The sequence below is a fragment of the Exophiala aquamarina genome, assembly GCF_000709125.1.
Source record: "Exophiala aquamarina CBS 119918 chromosome Unknown aczIA-supercont1.2, whole genome shotgun sequence".
In the NCBI taxonomy this organism is placed as follows: Eukaryota; Fungi; Ascomycota; class Eurotiomycetes; order Chaetothyriales; family Herpotrichiellaceae; genus Exophiala; species Exophiala aquamarina.
This window is the reverse complement of record NW_013550586.1, coordinates 271,601-295,876: the sequence shown is the minus strand read 5'-3', so window position 1 is coordinate 295,876 and position 24,276 is coordinate 271,601. Positions and strand designations below refer to the sequence as shown.

Here is a 24,276-nt window from a genome sequence, read left to right as displayed (position 1 = left end):
GGATTGTCGGAGTAGGGATACACACCAAAACTATATTGTCATCTCTCATGCCGCACTAAGAACTCCCAGATGAGAATGATAAACACCACCGCAACGATGCTGTTTGTAGTTCTCATAATTTTGTCCGGGAGGGTGGGGGCGAGTCTGGAGCACAGGGCGTGTTTGAAAACCTGCGGGTCTTGCACTTCCATTCATCGCAATAAAGATAGCTACCAAGCCGATAACGTGCAGTGCTACAAGGCTATCGGAAGCTCCATCCTTGCCATCGTCTACCGCCCATAAAAATGAGGTGTGGCATGATAATCTAATCTCAATTTGGTGTCAATTTTGGGAAGGTCGATCCTTAAGCGTACTTGTGCTGGGCAGATCATACACACTCCGTAATGCCTAATGAAATGCGTGCAAGGTATTATTTATGAAATGTATAACTTCGGCAACGAGGTGCAGGAATTATTTTCATGTCTCTGGTGCTTGGAAAACGGGTCTGCTAGAGTCTGTTTGCGCAGATTTTGGCAATAGGCTTGTTGAATTCCTCGACTCACGGGTCACTTGGTGGGGAGTATTTTCTTAGGGTGGCTATCCGCCCTTGGCGTCAACGCACTGAAGCTGATAATTGTGCAAAAAATGGCTGTTAAAAAGGGTCGATATGGTCAAAAATTCCGAACCGGGGAGTCGAACCCCGCGCCTAACGGATATCTAATACCATATGAACTAATTATGAGTCATAATTAATCGGTATTGAGAGCGTTATATGTTACCGATACACCAGTTCGAATGGGGTATTGATTGTTGAAGCAATTCTGATAATTATAATATATAACTATTAAAAGCTATTTGGGAGTGGTGGTGGATATTTAGCTACGGAGAAGGAAGCAAAAGTATAACCAATTATTCTGCATAATTAAGGCTTTGTAGAACGGCGGCATCTTGAAATGACAATGCCATTCTAACGGTCTATCAAAAGACTGAGATATTGTCAGACAGATATCAGGGTTTTTAATCTCTTCTAGGCAAGACTGTAGGAAATAGACCGAGAGTGCTCACCATGGGAAAGAGTTAAAGAAAAAGATCAGATGCCATGGAGGTTCTGTGCTGAAACTACAGATGTAAAGGAAGCTGCACTATCCTAGCCTTGAGAAGGCGCTGGCCATATCTATATAATAATAGGATCACCGCGTGATGAGTGCTTGATGGTATAGCTGGTCCTGAGTATGACGGAATCTGCTCACAAATACCCTTTCGATAAGGACACAGTGCTCAGCGAACTTATTAGAAAGGTCTTGTTGTGTGCGAACGTCTGTCATATTACCCATCTCACCGTGTCCCTTCCCTCCACGGCTCTAGGACTTCCATGGTAAGGAGCTTAGCCGCCCAGCAAGCTAACGGCATTGCCCTTGAAGATCCAGCCGATCTCGGTATCGTTGTACAACTGAGGGAGCGTCTCATTCATTGCACCTGTCAAGCCAATGGCGCCGGCTGCCGCGGTGAACGCGAAATCACTTCCGTACAAGAACTTGTTGGCGCCCCAAAATCGACTCATACTCCAGATCTGACTTGACATACTGAAACCCGCGAGGTCGAACCAGAACTGCTTCTCAAGCAATGCCGTGGCATTCGCGAGGGTGTATGGTACTGCAGGACGGTCAGAGCCGACTTTGGGGCCCAGCAGAGATGAAGTTCGCAAGAATCGCTCAAATACCGCGGGCAGAACGCCACCACAGTGTGGGATTATCCATTTGACGTTCGCATAGTCCTGAACCGTACCCGTTAGGATTAGATCGGACACTGTGCGAGCAGCGTCGAAGAAAAATTCTATCACTGGCGCTTGATATGCCCACATTAATGGTGCAACGTAGTCCAGTCGAGGGGTCCCTGTAATCTCTCCCGGGGCGTTCTTTGGGCACGGAATGGTCGGGTGGATGAAAATCACCGAGTTCCGCTCATTTAGTTTCTCGTATACCGGGGCAAGCTTTGGGTCTCCATGATAAAGACCCCAGTGATTCGATAATAGCACGAATCCGTCGGCGTTCAATTCGTCCAAAGCTCGATCGATCTCGAGGAGAGCTGCGTCGATATCTGGCAATGGTAGCGAGGCGAAGAAGCCAAATTTATCAGGATACTGTTGCTTCAGGTCAGATGTGTAGTTGTTGAACTCCCGCGTTATCTGGATGTTGGTTGCCGTGTCGTTTGGATAAAGGTTCGTCCCTGGGCTAGAACAGCTCACATAGCTCTTCTCAATGTTGTTGGCCGCCATGAAGTCAAGATGGTACGACACATTCCAGGCCTATCACTCAGTCAACGAGACATCGATCGAAATGTTAAAACCTCGAAACCTACCGGTGGACCAGCATTGCCATCTGGCTTTTGATAGGCTTTAGCTTGATACCACGAACGATCCTCGGGGGCCACTTACGCCTGGTACCCAACCTGCATCTATCACCGCTTGTCGATACCAATCCGGGTATATGTGCGAATGCGTATCAATCTTCGGTGTGCTGAGCCCAGTAGGCCCATTCCTTGCTTGCACCCCGCAACTGCAAGCGAGGATACCACAGAGGGGATACAGTGCTGACCTGAAAACCTTCATGATTGATGTGACCTTGATCGTCCACTTCTGGCTCCACCAATAAAGACAGATTGAGGCGAGCAAGCAGTTGGCATCAAGCATACTTATATACACCTAACATGAGCCCCAGACGAGCTCGGAGTTCGGATCGTAGCCATCTTGTCTGCGGGGAGCTTCACCTCGTTTGCAGACCGCTCTTGGTTAGGGACCATCAAAGTGTACGTCGTATCATGGCTCTAAGAGCGCCTCGGTAGTTCAAGCCAATGAGCCCGTCATAATATTGGAGATCCTCATGAGGGATAGAGATATCAAGGTGCATTATTCCTGCCAAGCGAGGCGAATGGAATATCGGGGCCACATCGGACGGGGCTGCCGCTCGTCCCACAGAGAAAGCCTGGTTAATAGAATCTGGGGAAGGCTTGGCAACTTGACCCCTCGATACGCCCCGCATTATGACCAAATGCTCTCAGCTTGGTTCGAAATGCTAAGGTGGGAACCGAGGCTACGCAGGCGGCAACGTTTGTAGATCTTGTCGACGCTTCCTGGTACAACAATTAGCAAAGAGCTGGTGACCATGTTCGCGAGCTAGATGTCGTTGGTCCAGATCTGCGACACCTTGCCTTATACAGTGTATCTCAATGCGGCTGAGAAGGATCCAGATGTGTGTGGTGTTAATATCGCCTCATGCTCGGTGGAAAATATGCGAACGCCATCTTCCGCGACATCAAAGCAGGCCGTCTATGAGATGATTCGTCCGGCTCGGCTTCTTGGGTCATTAGCCTCAACCCTACGCAGAATAAAGCGGAGATTCTGGCATATTGAATGTTTGGGAAGTTTGCAACAGATCCTTCCTGAGAGACAAAGCCATTGATAGTCAAATCATTGTCAGCGAGATTGTAGGAGCAGAGTCTTTTCTTCGGCAACGACACTGCCCATGACTACTGGACTCGGGGGAAAGTATTTTCAGAGGTATCTGAAGTAGTTGAATGCAGCATTAACCCGCAGGCGGAGGCTTTTCTTCTACTCCATATGATCTGTCGGGCCGGCTGGTTGCCGAATAGCTGTTAATTACCCTATGGAATAAACATCTTAGGTTCCTTCAATCCATGTTGTTCGTCTATACATTATATATGACTTTATTTTAGCCCTGAACTTCCGATTGGGATGGTGAGAGCTGTACATCGAGCGTTTAAGCAAAACCTGTGAGCGGCTGTGCCACCGGCCACGTGGCCGGCAACCCAAAGATGGGGTTGAACCTGCAAAACCTCGGTTCTACACTGCATTCTATGTATCAGCAAGAACACCAATTAACCTTTTGGCTCACCTCCTAGCACGTCTTATCTCAACCCTGTGACTCATCCTACTGGGATACTTTATCTCGCTACTTTCATCAGCTTGCCTAGGAAAAGATCAATATATATCAAGAACAAGGCGTTCGTGCACATTTGCTTAATTACTAGGCTGCCGAAGAGCATCTCCGTCCATGTCTCACTCTTCCCAACTTCTTGATCGACGTAAGGCAAAACTTAAACCTGAACCGCGTACAATTAACCGTGCTTGTTTCGAATGTACTAGAAGAAAGATTCGCTGCGATGGGTCCTTGCCGTGCAAAGGCTGCCAAAGTTATTCCGTGCAGGACAGATGTGGCTACCGGAAGCGATATAGGCGAACAAATCCGTCTTGGACGTAAGCATCCCGTTGTTGATACGAGCTTTGATTGCGGAAGAGTCTGACTGCCCTTTATTTAGAACCATCGGCCGACTAGTGGAGGCGGTGGATTCCCGAAATGCGTTGCTGAGGCAGCTTTTACCAGCGATCGATTTCAGCAAGGTGCCAGGATTATCTAGGAGACACATTGTCAGCCTTATCAGTGACGAGAGAGATGAAACGTCCACGTCACCACCTCTGGACAGTGATATAGCCAATGAGAACATATCAGCGGCCCCAAGTTTTGGAGAGCTTGAACAGGCGGATCATGAGTGGAACGTAATTCCAGACGGGAAGGATTCCGAACCGCTTGTTGGAGATGCCATAAATGGTCTCACCCTCGAGAAATCAACTATACGTCCGGGAAACTTTTCAAACGCTGCTGTACTATGCGCTCTGTTCACACTATGTCCGAAAGCAAAAAAGAGGTTCTTCACCTTAAGCAGGTCATTTTCACAGAAGCATAACCCGACCCCACCAAAGCCGGACCCGACGAATGGCTCTCAACAAGCTGCCTATGGCGAGAATTCGCTATTACCATCCTCACTATCTACTCAGCAGGCCATTGTTGATGGATATTTTGGGCATTTTCACGCAATAATGCCGATCCTTGATGAAGCTCTATTCCGAACCACTCTCTCAAGTCAAGAACGAACAGATGATGCCTGGAAAGCCTTGTCAAATGTGGTATATGCTCTGGGTTCTATTGCGACGGGAGACGATGAGTTCCATTTCTTCTACTACACTCGTGCGCGTGAGGCCATCAATTACCAGACTTTGACCTCAGGGAGCCTCGAAATGCTCCAAGCTCTAATTCTTCTTGGAGGAGTTTACCTACACTATATTAATTCACCAAATACCGCATACTTGATTTTGGGGACAGCATTCCGAATGGCTATATTAATGGGCATTCACAGGGAAACACCAAAAAAGACAATCCCTGGGTCAGAGTCTCGAGCCGAGGTCAGGAGTCGAATATGGTGGAGTCTGGTGTCCGCCGACTCCTGGCAAGGAATGCTGTTAGATCGACCAAAATTTATCAAATGCGACGCCTTCTTACTACCTTTGCCTCAGCTTCCGAAGCATGCTCATGCTTGCACTCAGACTGCAGCCGCAAGGGAGACCCACAATAATGACCTGACACTCGAAGACTGTTACCGGATGTCAATCCGAAGTAAGGCCGAATTTTGCATGATTTTGAACAAGCTGCAAGACCGAATGGCTCAACTATCTCCACTAACCGCTTCGGAGGTCTTATCTTTCGAGGATGGGCTCCAAATATGGAACAGGTCGCAACCTCTGCAATTTCAGCCAGGGCGGTTATGCCCAAAAGAACTTCATTACAGTCGAGAAATAAGGAGGTTCTTCTTTCTAGCTACGCTCCTCTGTATCTCCCGGCCACATTTGTTGCATTTAACGGACAACGAGGCACCCTATACTTTCAGAAATGAGGATTGGAAAGTTGTCTCACTTTGCCTCGAGACGGCTACTATTATTGTCCATGAGATTACCTCTCTCTCCCCTCATACCAGGGTCTCAGTATGGCATACATCGTTTCATCTATTTCAAGCGTGCTTGGTCTTATTACTCTCACTACTTATCGCGAAAAGGATGGATTGTTTCAGCCAAGCAGAGGTCGACGAGTGGGTACAGAGCCTCGAAAGAGCAATTCACACTTTCAAGGATATGACCCCTTACAAGAGACCAGTAGATCGTTATGGCGAAGTTGTCGAGGTACTGTACAAAGTTATCCTGGTTCCTAACCAAGAAGGAGAAGATGACGCGTACGGAGAAGAAGGCTCGGAATCAATTGAAAGTACCGGGTTGGAAATGGAAAATTTAATGTGCATGTTCCAATCAAACATGACTACACCGACTCTGCCAGCAGATTGGTTTGACCATGATTTTGGATTTGGTGACGAGAGTGCAGCCAATTATTATCCGCTGCCGGATTTCTGAATAAGGATATCGTAACCTGTAATTAATTGATACGACAGAGGCTACCAGTGTTATTTTTTGCTCGCCGCCCCTCATTTCTCTCTCATATTTCTCCAGCTTGCTAATGTGATGAATGACTATTGATCACCATTTCATCACTTTTGAAATAGCCCATATCCCTCTTTCCAGAACGGTACGTTGCTGTCCAATGTCCATAGATGCAGATTACGACTAAACGGCTGTCATGGATCCCAACCCTGTTTTGAGTGTACACGTACAGTTTTGGCCGCTTAGCTCAGCCTTGTCTTTGCAAAATGTTTCGGCTTGACACCACGTTCGAACGGCAAATCGATCTCTTCAAATGAACGGCCCTGGTCACATAGCGTCAGCCCTTATCACCTTATATATGACGCGAGGCAGAAACGACTAACCTTTGTCTCTGGATAATAAAAGAAGATAACGATACAGGGGAGGATGTCCATACCGAAAAACATGAAAGCAACGCGACCTCCTATGTTCACCACGTCGGGGTTGACCATGTACGGCAACGCAAAAGCCCACACACTACCAAAAACCGCTAGTGTCAAGATGGCCAGGGCTTGAGTAGGGCTACGGAGGGATGATGTGGCCGTTTCGGCGACTATAACATACCCTGCTGCGCAGATAGAAGTTTGGTGTGCAAAACCCCAGACACCCATAAACGCCGATTGCGTGAAAATGATCGTACTGCCTTTATCGGTGAAGAGAGTAAGGACTGCAATAAGTAAGAGGCAAAGTGTCATAGTCACCATTCATAAATCACGATATTAGCCCAGGCTCCATAGTGGGAGACTTATCGCGATATATACCGTAGAAGATGGTCCCTCTTCGACCAAGTTTCTCAATCAATATCCATCCAACCATATTGCCTAAAGTCATTAGTCCAGCAATGCCGACCGACACGTCAAATGCAGTCCCGTAATTCATGTCGCCCAAAACAAGAAATAAGACATATATCCCAAGTACTTATCCAAGTTAGTCCTGAATTGACCTGAAAGAAGAATACAGACACTGCGATGAATGTTCGAAGTCTGTTCTGCTTGTTGAAACAAGTTTTGAAACTGGCCGTTTTCGGTTGCTGTACACGGTTCTGCATGAGCGCAACCTCGATCTCATGTACCTTGTCATTGAAATCTATGCCTGCGCAGAGTCTAGAAATGCTCTTTTAGCCGCCGAAATATTGGATTGAGTAAGCATCATGTATGGAGACTCAGGCAGAAAGCGAAGAACAACCAGACCAACCACTGCGAAACCCCAATGCACTGCGAACATGATGCGATAGGACATATTGCTGTCGACAGCTCGTGTCTCTCGCATCACACCATAGCCAATAAGTTTGCCAATTACTTGACTCCAGTTCGCAGCAGCGATCATGGGTCCACGCAATCGTGCTGGTGCTACTTCGGAGCAGTAGACTGGTGCAACCATGACAAAGATACCCAGGGGAATTCCAGTCAATATCTTGCCTCCCAACAGCATGGGGAGATCTCCAGGGGAATAATATTGAAGGAAGACACCCGTAATGGTGAGTATGTATGCCGCGCCAATACACATTCTGTGCCTATAGCGTTTTGTAATAGTCGGCGTGGCTGTCGCTCCGAAAATTACACCCACAAGAGGTCCAGCTACAAAGATGAATTGCCACCTTGCAGAAATTATATCCTGTCCATTGTACAGCTAGCCATAGTCCTCGCGAAACTGGTTGATTGAAAGGACGATAGCACCTGCCATTGCATCATACACATACATGATATACGCGAATAGTGCGTAGCAACACCATCCGACAGCGTATGGATTCTATCTTAAAATCTCCCAGATGGTAATTCGATCGGATATATTAACATGGTTGCTATGGTCGACTTCTGCTTCATTATTGGAAGGAGCGTACTCCACATTCTAGGTATCTAGTCAATTGTACTTTTCGATGGCCGCCTAAAGAAGATGTAGGAATGGCTCGGTATTGTTAGGAGACCTAATTAGGAATCTGGGATTATTCAGAAACTAAGGATCCCTAACACTGAGAAAAAGAGAAAACTCCTTTGTTACAAGATTGAAAGGGGGTTGCGAGGCATTTCTTATTTCTAAATCTCATGTCATACGGAGCACCTGCACGATACCTGGTGTGCTGGTGGGACAGGAAGCCAGTGACTAAGACTCCGCATAGGGATGTGGGGCACGGAGTATATGCGCATTGACCTTTGGCCAATACCTGACAGGAATATAGTATCTAACCGGAGTTGTTTGGTGCAGCTTTAGTGGGTTAGTGGCGGAAACCGTGGAAATACAAATCTCCAGGCAGCACTCCACTAAAATAGATGGGTGTCAAAATTGTATTTCACTTCTCAAAGTTGTGGCATTCTTAAAAGGGCCTAGGTTATTCATGATCATGCGGTACGGTGGACCCTCGCCTGCAGCCAGATATGTACTCCATATCGCCGGCGAGGCTCTGAGTAGTTGTGAATGGCGGAAATATGTACTTCCGCCCTCCACCCACCACTTAACCACCTTGAATTTCTACGAAGCTCTACTGATATGTCGTTTCGACTCAAAGATAAAGTTAGCGGTACTTTTCGGCCACCTCGGTCCTCTCGGTTGCTAGAGTTGCCATAGATCGGCACCCGCAACATGCTTGCGAAAATGAAACAACGCACATTTCTCCACCAACTCAACGAATGAGACCACCAGACTAAAGTCTTCACCTCAAACGTTGAGAACTTTTATTACCGTCCTAGGCCTAGGTCGATGGAGAGAATGATTATAAGATTATGCAGTCAATGTGATTAAATCATCGTGGTATTTCCAGAATTGCGAATTACACAGTTGCTATTCATACATGTAGGTGGTCCATTCTCTTCTATGGATTTTGCTCACACAGTTTAGTTTGTGATCTCCTTTCAATATGCCCATCAAAAGACGAGAAAAGTTGGCCACTGGATGGAGATGGAGACTCTCAAATTCCAATGGCAATGCGAATGCAGACGCAGTACCGACTTTGAAGAATTGGAGTCCCACCACAACCTTTCCGTCAGTTATCCAAATGGAACTTCTTGCGCAAGGAGTGGTTCCCAACCCAAGTGTGGGAGAAAATGAGCGGCACATCCAATGGGTCAGCGAAGCGGATTGGGAGTACTCCTGCTCCTTCCAGACACCAGAGGGTGTTGAGAAAGCAACCTTCACGGACTTGGTATTTGAGGGTCTCGATACTTTCGCAACAGTTACTTTGAATGACGAGGAGATTCTCAAAAGCGATAATATGTTTGTTCCATATCGGAGAGACATTAAACTCTACCTTAAACCGGCGGGTCAGCATAATACGCTTGCTGTCGTGTTTGAAAGCCCTTTAAAAGTTGGAACTGCGCTTGAAAAACAATTTGGCGAGAGGATTAGTTTAGTGCGTGATAAGAGAAGAAATCATATTCGTAAGGCCCAGGTGAGTACCAGACTCTTTTTCTTTCGCGAAGTTTGGAATTATTAAAAATTGAATAACAGTGTCATTGGGGATGGGATTGGGGTCCGATTATGATGACTGCCGGTCCGTGGATGCCAATCTATCTTGATATTTACGACGCAAGAGTTGATAACGTCTATGTTGTATCCAACCTTACCTCTAACCATTCGAACGCCGATCTCTCCATTGACATACAGGCCGCTGGGTCTTCAGCTATGACAGCAAAAGTCACTGTCCTCGATCAGGATCAGCAGGAGGTGCATAGAAATGTCATCGTCCCTCTAGACGAAGTACAGAGAGGGCTTGCTGAACTCTCAATCCCGAATCCAAAGCTTTGGTGGACAAATGGTCTAGGAGCTCAACATTTATACAGTGTCGTGGTGTCTCTGGAAGATAACTCGGGAAGTACACTTGATAACCACACTACTCGTTTTGGCGTGCGAACGATTAGGGTAATCCAAAGAGCTCTTGAGGATGCTCCTGGCAAGACCTTCATGTTTAATATCAATGGGCACGATATCTTCGCCCAGGGAGCCAACTGGATTCCTGCTGATGTGTTTATCCCAAACATTTCCCGAGAGCGATACTACAGCTGGATGAAATTGGCCAAGTACAACCATGCTAATATGGTACGAGTTTGGGGAGGCGGTATTTATGAGACCGATGACTTCTTCGACGCATGCGATGAGCTAGGCATCCTTGTGTGGCACGACTTTGCTTTCGCATGCGGTGATTACCCAATCCATCAAGCCTTTCTGGACAATATCAAGCTCGAGGCAGAAGCTCAAACTATTCGTCTTCGCAACCGAGCGTCTCTAGCTATTTGGGCCGGTGATAACGAGGACTTCTTGATTGCAGACTGGCTCAAGGTGGAATACGACTATACAGATATCAAAGGACCTTTTGAAGACACAAAGTTTCCTCAGCGTAAAATCTACCTACAACTTCTTCCAGAAATCTGCGAGAAGTTTAGTCCAAACACTCAATACTGGCCTTCATCACCCTGGGGGGAGGGGGAAAATTCCTTTGATTCAACATTTGGTGATATTCACCAATGGGCTGTGTGGCATGCTGATAAACCTTATCAGAACTACAAGGACCTGTCCGGACGCTTCGTATCTGAGTTCGGTATGCATGGGTATCCTATCCAACGCACGGTGCTTGCATTCGCTCCTGAAGCGAAGGATCGCTTCCCTCAATCTAGAATTATGGACTGTCATAACAAGGACAATGGATCAAAGACGCGGATTGCTCGCTATCTATCGGAGAACTTCCGCTACGATATGAAGTTTGAGAACTTTGTCTACTGTTCCCACCTCCTACAAAGTGAAGCAAATAGTTACGCATTAAGGGACTGGAAGCGAAAATTTGGCGGGAAAGGTAGAGAATACTGCGCAGGTGCCTTAATCTGGCAGCTCAATGATATCTACCCCTCGACCAGTTGGGCATATATCGACTACTACCTTCGTCCTAAGCCGGCTTTCTATTCAATTCGAAGAAATTTCGCTCCTATCAGTGTTGGCAGCGAACGGACACCTGGTTCACGTTGGATTGATGAGAACAAACCTAGCCGCTCCTACATCCCTAGTTTTGCTGTGTTCGCCCACAACAACACGCGAGAGGAGATCAGGTGCAAAATGCAGCTAAAAGCATATGACTTCTACGTTGGCAAGGCTGCTAAGCTGGATAACGTTGAATCCGATGTGACATTGTCGGCTGGGTACAACACCGAACTACTGCAATTGAAGCCACATGCCTCGTGGACAGAAGGGAGCCTTATCATCCTTCAAGTGACCCTTGTCGATCCTGTGAGTGGAAAAACCCTAGCTAGATTCGTCGACTGGCCAGAGCCATTTCGATATCTGCTGTGGCCTGCAGATACCAAGGTCACTGTCTCTGTTGAGCCGCTGAGGATTTCCAACAGTATTGATGATCAGGGCATAGATTTTGACGACGAGGTTACGGTTGTCGCAAACCAACCTATCAAAGGATGCTGGATGGAGCCAATGTATGATGGAACAGAAAGCGAAGATGAGCCAGAGCCGTTGTGGACTGACAACATGTTTGATCTGCTCCCTGGAGAGGAAATGAAAGTGAAAGTAAGGGGCCTTCGAGGTAGAAATGTCAAGGTTCGGTTTTTGGCCGATTGGGAGGTTGGGAAAAAAGCGACGGTGCAAGCTGTTCTCTAAGGATCGAGCTCAACAAGTACCTCCTAGGAAGTCTAGACACGGGTATATCGAACGCATCAGAGGGTGAGACAATAATATCTCTAAAATCCGACAAGCTCGGGGTTCGACTCTCCGGTCGCGATTTTTTTTTTGACTAGGACTGTTTTTTACAGCTGTTTACTCGTTAATGAGCCAAGGTCAAATGCATTGAGTTGTTGTACAAATACTTAGCTGCTTGTCCGAACCCCTTTATTTGCTTTTAACAATAAAATCTACTTCGCTGTGTTAGGTCTCTAGCTCGCAAGATGTTAGATTTTACACTGATTGCTAAGATTGATGAGAGCTTCTTTGCGCAGACAACCACCTGCTACCCTTCATAGCACAACAAGGTGTGTGTGCATGCTCGAATTATTCAAGTTTTCTTGACTCACTATTGCGGGCTTCGTAGTCAATGGCAGCTTCACAACTATGTTTAAGCGGGCCTCATTCCGAGGCACAAGGGGCGAGTGGCTGTGCGAAGACCGGTATTCCTGGACGAACGAATAAGGCGTGTCCGTAGCTTGCAAGGGTCGTGCCGGAATGCACGTTTGTAGAATGTCCTCTCCAGAAGGAGCTAGAGCAGACACCATCCCTATAAAGCTCGGCGAGAAGATTCGCTGGAACAAATACTCATTCTCTGATCCATCTTCCGATTCTGCGAATGGGACAGACTCATTCAGAGCCGAAAACTTTCCCACTAAAGATCCCATCCTCGTTTCTTTCAGGGCAGTTTCAGGAAGCGACAAATGGGTCCCCGTCTACGTGGATGATCAAGAGCATTCACTAGGGGCTAACCTAAGCGTGACCTCAAACAACAGGGTGAGATCGTTGCACTCTGGGTTGAAGGTATAACACTTATACACACTAGTACTCTGTGTTCTAGAATAGCAGATACTTCGCCTCTTGCGTGATTGACTACAGGAAGTTTTGTCAGCCGCACCAGTTCGAATTTCCCGCTGGCAGCAGAGTGGTGACACTTCGATTTGGTTATCAGACTGGAAAAGGTGAAATGGGGGAGCCTGGATGGTATTCGGAGTGAGAGGGTCAGAATACGGTATGTCTGACGATGGAAGGGGGCAGAGTCGACAAGGAGATGAAGTCGCGCATGGATGCGCCTGCTGTACACAATATGGGTAGACAATTTCATTCACCAAATACCAGCATTCTTCTGCTTATGGTCGTGCAAAAGAGCAGGCGAAGTCGGTAAAATACTAACCTACTCATGACCCCTTGTGACGGTGTTATCGCTTCTCGTCATCCTCAAGAAAATCTTCGTATGTTGGCCGTGCAGCTTCCAATAGGTCTGAGCCTTCATCAGGAGATAGTGCCACTGGCTCTCTTTCAAGGCTCCGGGACACACACTTCGCATGTAGATGCACAGCCTCATCTGTCGTACGAGGTAAAATCATCATTGAGGCATGGGAAGGAAAGCTGTGAGTGCTGTTTTCGGATGCAACATTGATTTAGCTGAGTGCAGCACTAGGTAAGCTTGGTATCGGTGTACCACCGTGTCAATCCTGTCGTTGACCTGTCGTTGATTCTTCTCACAATTGCAGACCACTATAAAGCGGCAACTTTTTTAGCCATAATGGAGCTAGATTTTTGACGAGCCGTCCAGGCAGCGACGTTGCTTCCTGCAGGACATGAGGAAGGTACGCGGGGAGAAACCTCGGCTTGAATTTTAAGAGCCGGACTCATCCAGCGCCGCCACCTTATTCTATCAATCAATTATTGAGGGTGCCCAAGTTCTGCAGCAGTCATAGCCACGGCGGGGATGTCTTCGCGTCAATAATTCTTTGTCAGACCATTCAGAAACCGCTGCATGATGATTGACAGCACCCTGATCGTCCAGTCTTCTAATTCTCCGTCATGCTAGAATACCGCACCCAGGGCTTCCAAGGCTATGCTGTGAAATACTCTCCCTTCTTCGACAACCGAATAGCTGTCGCTGCCTCAGCAAATTATGGTCTGGTAGGAAATGGACGGCTCTATATACTGGAATTGACTCCCCATGGTATCCAGCCGTTGAAGAGGTATTGCTCTATATCATCATTCAGACACGGCACATGCTGACCAGTCAGCTATCCAACCCAGGATGCGCTTTACGATGTCACTCACTCTGAAGCGCATTCGTTCCACGTATTGACTTCCTCTGGGGACGGATCTCTCCGTCTCTACGACACCTCATTAGCCCCCGACTTTCCCATAGCAACATTTCAAGAGCATTCAAGAGAGGCATTCTCTTGTAGTTGGAACCTGACTTCGAAAGCAACTTTCGCATCTTCATCGTGGGATGGATCTGTCAAGATATGGAACCCTGAGCGACAGCAGAGTCTGTTGACATTACCAACGCACTCTTGTACATATTCAGTACAGTGGAATCCTCATACCGACGGCATGCTGAGCGCAGTATGTTCAGACAGTCACCTCCGGGTGTGGGATTTGCGAACACCAGCCAGCGCCAGTAACCATCTTACCCTTCAAATTCCGATTCACTCACCTCCAATTTCCGTCGGTCTGGGGAAACCTCAACCCACCTTTCCACCCGCCGAAGCACTTTGTCATGACTGGAACAAATACCGGGGCACCGTGGTGGCGACGGGAGGAGTTGATAGGATCATTCGAACATTTGATATTCGACAACCCAAGGGCCCACTTCAACTGTTACAAGGTCACGGATATGCCGTACGGAAAGTTGCATGGAGTCCACACCTTCCAGACCTACTGTTAAGTGCCAGTTATGACATGACATGTCGAGTGTGGACAGACGGAGGTGACGGCCAACAGCAAGCCCGAGAATTGGGTAGCATGGGTCGTCATACTGAGTTTGCGACAGGTGTTGACTGGTGTTTATTTGGAAGTGAAGGGTGGGCTGCCAGTTGTGGGTGGGATGAACGACTTTGTGTATGGGATGTTCGATCCTTCATGCATCCATAGTTGTTCGTCTTGGAAATGGATTTTGGGCCACACACAGCGTTGGATAGCATGGCGTCTGTACCAGAGAATACACCACCAGATGAATGAATGCCACATTGAGTACGAGGTACAGGGTGCTCCATATGAGATAGTTGGTTATGAAATTAATGCAACAAGGCTGATCCGACCCGTCCAAGCCGCCCCATATTCCATGTTTCATGCCCGGAGATGGCCCCTGGTTGATATTACATGCGGACCTCAGCCTCCAATCAGAACCCATACGAGCTTCCTGATGGGATGTGGATACGCGCACCACCGAAACAGTCGTTGAGTCTTTTGGCTTTCTAACTTCCATTCTTCTATTCGTGCTCTCCTTCTCATCGCTGATAGGTTCTCGCAACGCACAATCCAAACTTGATTTCTAGGCCGAGGCTCGGAGAATGTCGAGCTCTGGGATAGCTTGATCGACATCCTTCGCCCGCAACCGCCAGTCTGGGGACAGCGTGGACCAATATCATCCATTCACAGCGTTCCCAACATGCACGCCAACGGGTACCTGACTGTCACCAGGGTCCATCTCTTTGTGGTCGCCTTGATCTCTCCAAGGTAGGACACGATGGATGTGATGGATCTGAGAGGTCTGCAGATGGAGTCCTTGATTTTATCCTGCAAGTCAAGTTTACGAGGAAGTGGTCTCATAACTTTGATGGATTCAAATATCGACAATGGGTATTTAAAGGTTTCCCGCAAGCCTTCGCTTATTGCCTTTCGGCGGCTTCTACGATACACACTGCCGGGCAGCCTCGTCTCCATACAAACAATCGGTGCTGGCGTCGCGTCCGCTCAACTCGCAGCCGTTACACTCTCCGTGTTGCTTGAACCTCACTTGACTTCCGCTTCCTTGTATCTCAACTACAGGCAACCATGCATCTCCTCCAGGTATGCCCCCCAAAAATGATACCATAACGGACAGCTAGATTCTGATGAAGCCCCTCCAGGCTCTAGCCACGCTCTTCGCCCTGAGCACACCAGCACTGTGTCTCCCACCATTCATTCTCCGCGAAGGCTTTCCATCACCATCACTGTACCCATCCGTATATCAGCCAAGATCAGCCTCACCCGAAACGTCACTGCTCATCGAGCGCCAAACGCAGACCTGCGCGTCGACTTGCGGCAGCGTCTGCTACTTCCAACGCACCGTGGCCGCCGCTGTGGCCGAGGGCTTCGAGCTCTTCCAAGCGGGCGAGACCGAGGGGTCGGGCAAGTACCCGCACGCGTTCCGCAACGACGAAGACTTTGAGTTGTCTGTCCCTGGCCCCTACCAGGAGTTCCCTATCCTCAGTGACTTCCAGGAGTATGATGGCGGCAGTCCTGGCGCCGATCGAGTCATCTTCAATGAGCAGGGGGCCCTCGCGGGCGTTATTACCCATACAGGCGCGTCGGGGAATGGGTTTGTTGAGTGTGCTTGAACCAATTAGTTGACGTCAAGATCATTGTGAGCACTGGCTAGATGTGTGAGAACCTCCCCGAAGACACTAGATACAAGCCGGCTTTTATGAGCCCTGTAGATGAAACAGTATCTGAACAGCGCAGTCAAACTTGATATGTGCAGAATGGCTCATGTATTTCCGTCTATCATTATAGTCGTATCTATCCCTAGTAGGCGCTTTCAAAAGGCCCGCTTGTAAAATGCATTGCGTAATTTCCCTTGGGAGTGGAGTTGGGTTCCTTCTGAGTTGTCCTTTTGAGTGTTGTATATACCCATTTCGAGGCGCCGTCACGTTGTTATGTAATGGTTGGAACTTGTGCTGATCGCGACGATAGGGATGCCAGGTTTCGTGCTGGTTGACTCAAGACCACTCACAGGGCCCCATGAACAGATTCCCGAATATGTAGGCTTCCATGAAAGGGGCAGAGCTACATCATTGATGCTTCTCTGTTTAGAGAGAGACGTAGAGTTGAATCTCTCATTTCTTAGTAAGCCGCTGCTCGACACCATCCCTGACTCTTTTTCTTTCAGCATCCAGATCTTCCCTGGACGCATCATACCGCACATTTCCAGCTTGGTTGAAGGGGTTGTCCTCGCTTTTCTCGAATTCCTTCTTGACGATTTCGATCCTCTGGTTTTTCCTCAAGCCGGGGTATTCGAGTTCGATCTCAGGTAGTCTACGGTCCTCGAAAACTTTGTATGCGGCCTTGAACCTTCGCTCTGGGTGGCGATCGAGTTTTAGATCATTCGCCGATCCGGTCAGAGTCAACGCATCAAGTGCATTGTCAATCCCGGAGGCATTGATCGCCTTGGAAGGCTCACCGTCCAGCTGGCCGAGATCCAGTGTCCCACGGCTCTTCTTCTCCGCTGTCTTCTTCCCTGCTCCTTTAGGCGCACTCCGCTGATTCCTCTCCTCTTCTGCCAACAGGGCGTCTCGTTCAGCCTTTTTTGCCGCCTGCTCAGCTGCCTTGGCGGCAGCGTTTTCCTTCTTCTTATTGTTCTTTGCACCCTTGCCCCATTCCTCATCCTCCTCTAAAGCGTGCTTGGCGTCGCTCGCCGCCTGTTTCTGTGCTGCCGCCTCGGCTTTACGCGCGTTGCCCGCTACTTTCTTAGTGTTTTCTTTCTTCGGTGCCATCGTGTGGACAGTGGCAGGGTGGTGGCGAGGGTGGTAGACTTGGGGGTTGCGGTGTTGCAGATATGTACTGACCGTGAGGAAGGTGGTGAGATGGACAATGACGAAAATACGAATGTACTGGACTGGTGAAAAGAAGTGACTGTGGACAGGCATGCAACTTCTGGGAGGTCGATATTTGATCAGACAAGCGAGATCGCTGCGTTGGTGAGTCCGCGTCTGTTGCTCCGATTTGTTGCTGTGTATTTAATTCTCGAACTAACCTCTCCGGCTGTGACTCTTCACATGTTCTGCCTGTGGCAAGTGCGTCATTTAACGTGGGGCCCAAATAACTAATCATGAGTCATGCGTATCTTTTAAGTCTTAGTGTATGAATCATTCGCCGAAGGGGGGGAAGGAATGGAGCAACCTGCTATGCACCTACTTATCAAGCAAGATAGTAGAGGTTAAAGCGGACTCCTCTCTACAAAGAACTTGAATGTAGGTGACATGCTGATCATAGATAAGATGCAATCTTCGATAGCGGGCCTCCTGGGCCGAAATGGACAAACTATCCCCCCTTCTGGATTTGTGTCACGCAATATCATGGACCCAAGCACGCCAGACAGACGACCATACATGGCATCGCCTGCTCAGGAATTTTGGTATATCACTTTCACATGTTATAGGGTTGTCTCCGGAGCGATAAGACCTGTCTAGCTATGTATGCATACTCGTTCCAGTCCGATCCATCCCTTCGGGCATGAGATGCAACCCTACAAAGCAGTCAACGAATTGATGCCTTCAGCAAAAACATAAAGGAGAAATCCTGCACGGTGGTCAAATTCTCAAATTGAGCATAATCTTGTAGTTGGCAGGGGCTCGCAACATCCTGCATCTGATGTATGTGTGGAGGTGCAGCTGGACAAGGTCTTGTTCTTATTGGGAACTTAGGATAGTGGTGTCGATGTCCTCTTGCAAACTGAACAGACCCTTCATCGGCTCAATTGAAGTCGAACCATTGTCGGCACGGGATCTGGACACCATTGTCTCTTGGGTGCCCGCCCATCACAGTATCACTCGCCCTGATACTTTTTCCAGCTTTTGTCGAAGGCGTCCTGGTTGATCGCAAATGGTCTGATGTAGTCTCTCTCAAGCTCATGTGCCCTTTTCCCAATAAGCACCACACTGTGGAGGGGTGGGCCGACATCAACGTCACACAGTTCTTTCAGTGTTCCGCAAACAAATGTTTGATCATCTGCACCAACCCTTGCGCACCCAATGGCTAGGCTATCTTCGCTGCAGATGCCTTCCCCCTTTTCTGCCTCTATCTCGAGGAGCTGTTGTGCACAGCAGGCGACGGTCATGTATCGCGGCGGTTCGTAGATCTTCCTGCCACGGGCCATATTTTCTAGAGACTGCTCTTTCACTTTGATGTCGAGTAGGAGGAGTGTATGCAGGCCAATGGAGGCATTTTCACGAATTCGATCGTAGAAGCTCGCGGGTTTCCAGTTGTCAGTAAAGAAAACTATAGATACCGTTTGGCCGAAGTTGTACAATTGAAGGCCTGTAGCTCCAACTGCATTTAGGATTGAAGCATTCGGTATCGATTTGGTTGGGATGGACAGTTCTTGTGCGCGAAGCACCAAATCAGTATGTGTAGTGGCCCTGCAAGCTCTAATCAGCACATATAGTTGTATTGGTCCCACGGCCAGATAACATACCCGAAAGGATCTCCAACGACAAGAAATGCGATATCAGATTCGTGTGCTCCTGCAAGAATCTCGTCACTGGAAGATTCAACCATTTCCCGATCCGCGACTATGACAGGCCGACCATAGAACGCCTCCTATGATGGCTGGTTAGAGAAAGTCAGTGACGACTGGGCATGCATGGATGCGCAAGATAGGTGTTCTTACCAATTTGTCCTTTCCAACATGGAGGATGCTGGTGTAGGCCTCTAGATAGACTCTTTCGGCACGCTTCACCACCTCCAGGCCTTTGACTGTGATGTCTGTCTCATCGGCAAGGCCTAGACCGATCAGGTACAACATTGTGAAGGGTTCTCACACCAGTGACGAGTCTAAGTCTTGCCTGAACCAGAAGGCAGTTGCTGTTCCCTGTTCTTAAAGAAAGTGATTGGAATTGGAGCGCGGGGTTCAAATGACGAGAATGACGTAAATATCGCCAGGCATCTTGGCACGTGACATGCGGGAATGCACAATGTTCTTTTGCGCGGTCGCCTCCTTTCTGATGATCAATCTTATCACATGTCTGCAATCATTCCATCAAAGGAAGCCGACCGCGTGAAATGTAGAACAAGGCTTTCATTTCTTCTTGCATTTTGATCTGCGTACAAGGCGTGTTTGAGAGTGGAGGTGTATTGCGGACCTCGGGGACAAGATGGCGGAGCGACCTGCAAAGTATCGGCAGGAGATCCAGCAGGTAAGCGATCTACCCTTTACTTCCACCGCGGTGTCTGTCGTCATCTTCAACATGCAATGGAACTGTGATGGTTTATTGAAAGAAATGGCCATATCTGAGAACGACACCTGTGGAGGAGCAGCCGGACACTGGAGATCCACCAGCAGCAGCCCGCTATTATTGAAATGGTTATGTATTGGACTGTCAGTATCATGTGGTATCGAGTCTATTGCCATGAGTGGCAGGCGACTGCCCTGAAATGCGTCTTGGCGAGAGCTGGGATAGTGAAGACAGCCTCATCGTTGAAGAAGACCATCAATCCAGACAATCCTTCGACTCTACTGAACCTTTCAATTTTCGCCGCGCCTCGCGTTTGCGCAAGATCCACCCAAGACTCCACCCAGCGCAGCGCCGCAGCCAGCATGGATCCTTTGATTGGCATTTCCAACGATGGCAAGGCATGGCTTATCAATGCTATCTTGAACGAAGATACCTTTGAGACGCAGACAAAGAGAAATGCTACAGGCTTGACATATCAAGATCGCGTCTGTGACAATCACATCTCGCCTTCAATTGATCTGAAACATCAGCAAGCTATAGATTTATCTGACATTTCCACCACTCCTCACTCTCATGGTGCAGCCACTACGAACACGCCTAGTCAGATCTCAGCACCCGGAGATTCGCGTGATCACATCAACTTGGGTCAGGAGATTGAGAATGATGAGAGTGTAGAACATGACGACGACGTTGCCCGAGGATCGAATGCTACTTCTTTGGGAGACTGGATCAATGAATTGAGAGGGTTCGCAAGTTTCAATGGAGGCAAAAATGAAAGTGAATCCATGGCGTTAGACGGAGATAGTACCAACAATGACCCTGCGCTCTCTACCGCATCGGACAACGACAAATCTACAGGCGCATCAATGAGACGATTCACTCTCGGTGCTGAAGACCTTACCACGAGCCCAGAAGCGAAGTCGGAATGGTCCTTTTCGGAGGCCAGCTCCATGGAAGATGATGACAGTGAAACGATGGAGGACTTCAAGCAGAGACTAATTTACTGGATTGCACAGATGATGTTTGTCAGTGGCGAGACTGCAGAACCAAGCCCCGAGACGACATGGATGATTGAAGAGATTGTACGGGAGCAAGTTCTAGAAATGGTATGCTCATTCTCTCCTCTAAAACACTCCCCAAACTCTCTCGAAAGGCTTGATAGTTCTGTTCTAACTCTGCAAACTTCCAGCTTCAGCAGGCTACCATCCTCGCTAATCGTCGTGGCTCCAGATCGATTTCCATTGTCGACTTGATCTTCCAGATCCGCCATGACCGAGCAAAAGTATCCCGCCTCAAGACTTTCCTCTCGTGGAAGGACGTGCGTAAGAATGTTAAGGACTCTGATGACAAAGGAGGCGGCGATGCTGGTGACGTTGGTGACTTCGAAGAGGTAAATCATCCTCTCGCTGCCGGACCACGGTAGCCTCTCAAATTTTTCAGTCTGCAAATCTAACATGGTTTCCCCAAAACTCCAGGCGTCGGGCGGAGTGAATCCATCGGCGCCACAGAAAGCAACGGGCACGAAGAAAGCCAAACTTGTGCTCCCCTGGGAAGTGCAGTCATTCTACGCAGAGCAAGTGCCCGAGCGCGATGATGAAGAAGACGAGGAAGAAGAGGAACAAAACGAGGCAACACTGGCCCGTCTTGCGTCGGCAGACGAACGCACCAAGGATATGACACGGGAGGAATATGTGTACTGGTCGGACTGCCGTCAAGCGAGTTTCACATTCCGCAAAGGCAAGCGGTTCCGTGAGTGGGCAGGCTTTGGCACCATCATCGACAGCAAGCCGAATGACGACGTGGTCGATATCCTGGGGTTCCTGACCTTCGAGATCGTACAGACCCTCACCGAGGAGGCTCTCAAAGTCAAGGCCGCGGAGGACCTGGCGAATAAGAAAGCCTCAGGTGGTGGCGCCGGCGCTACTGGTAGGAGTGATCTGGAGGCATCCAAGAAGCGCAAGCGTGAGGGTTGCAGTCTTTTCGAAATGCCAGAGGAAGGGCGCACCCCCGTCGAGCCAAAGCATGTTCGTGAGGGCTTTCGTCGTCTGCAGGTCACTCCTCCTAAGTACAAGTTCATGCGCCCTGGCTATGCTGGAATGAGGACACCGTTGAGGTTGATTTGACATCTTGCATCTTGACGCTGGAGTTGTAGCAATGTCTATTTTACGGGATGTTTCTGGAGAGAAGGGAGCTTCGGCGGGGTATCCCCAGGCACCTTGAAACGAGTAGTTACCATCTGAGCGGTGTCATCTCAAATGGGTCGAAGAGGCACTACAAGGCGTGGAATGAGCGTTTATACTTAGCTAGCTTACAGCTAGAGGGTTCCCTGAGCGGAAGTCCTCCCTTGAATGCTAGGCGTAGAGACATTTGCGAATCCTTAGCCCAATGGAGTTGTGGCCGCTGAAGAAACACGCACTCTTTTTTTAATAACATTTGATGCGTTCTCTCTTTTCTTCTCGTCTTCATAACATTGTATTCAGTTTAAAGGGCAAGAAGGATGGCGACGGCGGCCGCCCTCCCCCTGCTTCTCCTGGTGGTGCTGGTGCCGACAAGGACGTCACGGGTTGAGGAGATGGCTTTTTTGTGCCTTTTTCAAAAGACACGGTTCTCCCTCTCTTTCTTTTCCTCGGCATTTGTAAAGATGCGGCTATTTTGCTCGCTTTCCCGGTCGTTTCTTTAAAAAGACATGTAAGCTCGGTTCTCTTTTTCTGTCTTCATAAAGACGAAATGAAAATCTTTTTCTAAGTGGCAAGAATATGTCTGCGTATCTACGGTTCCTGGTCACGCAATCAATGTCTACAGCAACACAACTAATAAGATCATTACTTGGTCAATTGGTAGCCCTCTGAACATACCATGGCTCCAAGCCGAAGACTACTCACTCCACTGTCTTTTTTGTCATATCTCGATGGACGCGCTTTTGTCTCGAAAACGACCCCGCCCAACCCACTCCCCACCACCTTTGATCGAGAGAGCATATTCTATAAATCAAGACAAGGAGGATGAGGACGAATCGACTGATGTTAAACTGGCCATTCTCTCCTCACTTCACCCTGGGAAAACACAAGCCGACCTGCTTGAGCTTCTATTGAGTTGTGACGGTTCTGTGGACAATGCAATTGCTGTTTTGTCGGCTGCAGGGGATAATACACCGCACATCGCGAAGCGACGGCAGACAATTCCGGGTATTCAGAGCGCACTCCCATTTACAACGGGAAATAAGAGTCCTTCAAAATCACATACACAACAGCTCACCAAAAAGGGGAAAACAGTCCACCTATATACCCCAAGAGACATTGCAGATCATACCCCGTGCTCCATCATCCATAACTTCCTCCCTACGAAGCTCGCAAATGCTTTAATTGAAGAGCTGATGGTCGAGGTCCCAAGCTACGAGAGCATCACGTTCAAACTATTTGACAATGTTGTCAAATCCCCACACACTGCCTGCTTCTATGTGGACAATCTCGAGGAGCTCCAGCGTCAAAAGAGTGAGTACTATTACAATGGCAACGACCTCATGGATGTTCGCCAAATCTTGCCAGTCATGCGACAGGTCAGTGATATTGTAAGGGATGCTGTTAACCAAGAAGTTGCCACTCGTATTCGTGATTACTATCCTGACGGTCAAAAATTGAAATATCAGACTCCCGCAACATGGCAGCCAAATGCTGCCTTCGTCAATTGCTATGATGGCGGAGCCCAACATGTAGGATACCATTCAGATCAGCTTTCTTATCTCGGCCCACGAGCAATAATTGGAAGTTTGAGTTTGGGTGTGGCTCGGGAATTCCGTGTGCGAAAGATCGTTCCAAAGGACGAGGAATCTGCTAAGGACAGCACCAAGTCCAAAACAAGTCTTAAAACAAATCCATCTGCGGCTGATGTATCTGGCCAAATTGCAATCCATCTTCCCCACAACTCCTTGCTCGTCATGCATGCTGAAATGCAAGAGGAGTGGAAACATAGCATTGCCCCAGCTCAAGCAATTACTCCACACCCACTTACAGACAACAAACGTATCAACATTACTTACCGATGGTACCGGGAGGAATTCCGTCCCAAATACACACCAAAGTGCAAATGTGGAGTTCCATGCGTATTGAAATGTGTACAAAAACAGAAGACTAATCGAGGTCGGTACATGTGGATGTGCCAAGTTGGGAATAAACCAGATGGAGGTGAAGGCTGTGGCTGGTTTGAGTGGGCACAATTTACAGATGACGGTGTGCCTGTAGGGTGGAAACATGTCGTTGATGGTTTGGACCAGAAAATCCAGAACAATGCCGACTCAGTCATTGAAGAGGGAGCTGCTCAGTCCACACATACCACAACAGTCAACCGGTGAGAGACATGTGGATCAAGCTGTAA

At 48.4% G+C, this 24,276-nt stretch overlaps 10 protein-coding genes across 10 annotated transcripts; 6 read left to right on the top strand and 4 right to left on the bottom strand.

Annotated features, from left to right (window-relative positions):
* Positions 1 to 1,363: 1,363 nt before the first annotated feature.
* Positions 1,364 to 2,254, bottom strand: A1O9_01963 (uncharacterized protein; the record flags this gene model as incomplete). The annotated part of the gene is made up of 1 exon (XM_013407539.1): positions 1,364 to 2,254. One exon carries the CDS (start codon positions 2,252 to 2,254, stop codon positions 1,364 to 1,366), a length of 891 nt encoding a protein of 296 aa, XP_013262993.1.
* A 1,904-nt stretch (positions 2,255 to 4,158) lies between these two features.
* Positions 4,159 to 6,232, top strand: A1O9_01962 (uncharacterized protein; the record flags this gene model as incomplete). The annotated part of the gene is made up of 3 exons (XM_013407538.1): positions 4,159 to 4,252; positions 4,332 to 5,562; positions 5,884 to 6,232. The coding sequence occupies 3 exons, from the start codon at positions 4,159 to 4,161 to the stop codon at positions 6,230 to 6,232; spliced, it is 1,674 nt and encodes a 557-aa protein (XP_013262992.1).
* Positions 6,233 to 7,384: 1,152 nt separating this feature from the next.
* A1O9_01961 (uncharacterized protein) lies at positions 7,385 to 7,804 on the bottom strand (the record flags this gene model as incomplete). Its single annotated transcript, XM_013407537.1, has 1 exon — positions 7,385 to 7,804. The coding sequence occupies one exon, from the start codon at positions 7,802 to 7,804 to the stop codon at positions 7,385 to 7,387; it is 420 nt and encodes a 139-aa protein (XP_013262991.1).
* Positions 7,805 to 9,149: 1,345 nt separating this feature from the next.
* On the top strand, positions 9,150 to 11,887 carry A1O9_01960 (uncharacterized protein; the record flags this gene model as incomplete). The annotated part of the gene is made up of 2 exons (XM_013407536.1): positions 9,150 to 9,680; positions 9,740 to 11,887. The coding sequence occupies 2 exons, from the start codon at positions 9,150 to 9,152 to the stop codon at positions 11,885 to 11,887; spliced, it is 2,679 nt and encodes an 892-aa protein (XP_013262990.1).
* A 1,887-nt stretch (positions 11,888 to 13,774) lies between these two features.
* A1O9_01959 (uncharacterized protein) lies at positions 13,775 to 14,842 on the top strand (the record flags this gene model as incomplete). Its single annotated transcript, XM_013407535.1, has 2 exons — positions 13,775 to 13,938; positions 13,987 to 14,842. 2 exons carry the CDS (start codon positions 13,775 to 13,777, stop codon positions 14,840 to 14,842), a joined length of 1,020 nt encoding a protein of 339 aa, XP_013262989.1.
* A 903-nt stretch (positions 14,843 to 15,745) lies between these two features.
* Positions 15,746 to 16,290, top strand: A1O9_01958 (ribonuclease T1; the record flags this gene model as incomplete). Its single annotated transcript, XM_013407534.1, has 2 exons — positions 15,746 to 15,760; positions 15,799 to 16,290. The coding sequence occupies 2 exons, from the start codon at positions 15,746 to 15,748 to the stop codon at positions 16,288 to 16,290; spliced, it is 507 nt and encodes a 168-aa protein (XP_013262988.1).
* A 498-nt stretch (positions 16,291 to 16,788) lies between these two features.
* A1O9_01957 (uncharacterized protein) lies at positions 16,789 to 17,445 on the bottom strand (the record flags this gene model as incomplete). The annotated part of the gene is made up of 1 exon (XM_013407533.1): positions 16,789 to 17,445. One exon carries the CDS (start codon positions 17,443 to 17,445, stop codon positions 16,789 to 16,791), a length of 657 nt encoding a protein of 218 aa, XP_013262987.1.
* Positions 17,446 to 18,497: 1,052 nt separating this feature from the next.
* On the bottom strand, positions 18,498 to 19,475 carry A1O9_01956 (diphthine synthase; the record flags this gene model as incomplete). Its single annotated transcript, XM_013407532.1, has 3 exons — positions 18,498 to 19,089; positions 19,146 to 19,270; positions 19,341 to 19,475. 3 exons carry the CDS (start codon positions 19,473 to 19,475, stop codon positions 18,498 to 18,500), a joined length of 852 nt encoding a protein of 283 aa, XP_013262986.1.
* Positions 19,476 to 20,267: 792 nt separating this feature from the next.
* On the top strand, positions 20,268 to 22,028 carry A1O9_01955 (transcription initiation protein SPT3; the record flags this gene model as incomplete). The annotated part of the gene is made up of 3 exons (XM_013407531.1): positions 20,268 to 21,011; positions 21,095 to 21,295; positions 21,381 to 22,028. The coding sequence occupies 3 exons, from the start codon at positions 20,268 to 20,270 to the stop codon at positions 22,026 to 22,028; spliced, it is 1,593 nt and encodes a 530-aa protein (XP_013262985.1).
* A 785-nt stretch (positions 22,029 to 22,813) lies between these two features.
* Positions 22,814 to 24,253, top strand: A1O9_01954 (uncharacterized protein; the record flags this gene model as incomplete). The annotated part of the gene is made up of 1 exon (XM_013407530.1): positions 22,814 to 24,253. The coding sequence occupies one exon, from the start codon at positions 22,814 to 22,816 to the stop codon at positions 24,251 to 24,253; it is 1,440 nt and encodes a 479-aa protein (XP_013262984.1).
* Positions 24,254 to 24,276: the final 23 nt, after the last annotated feature.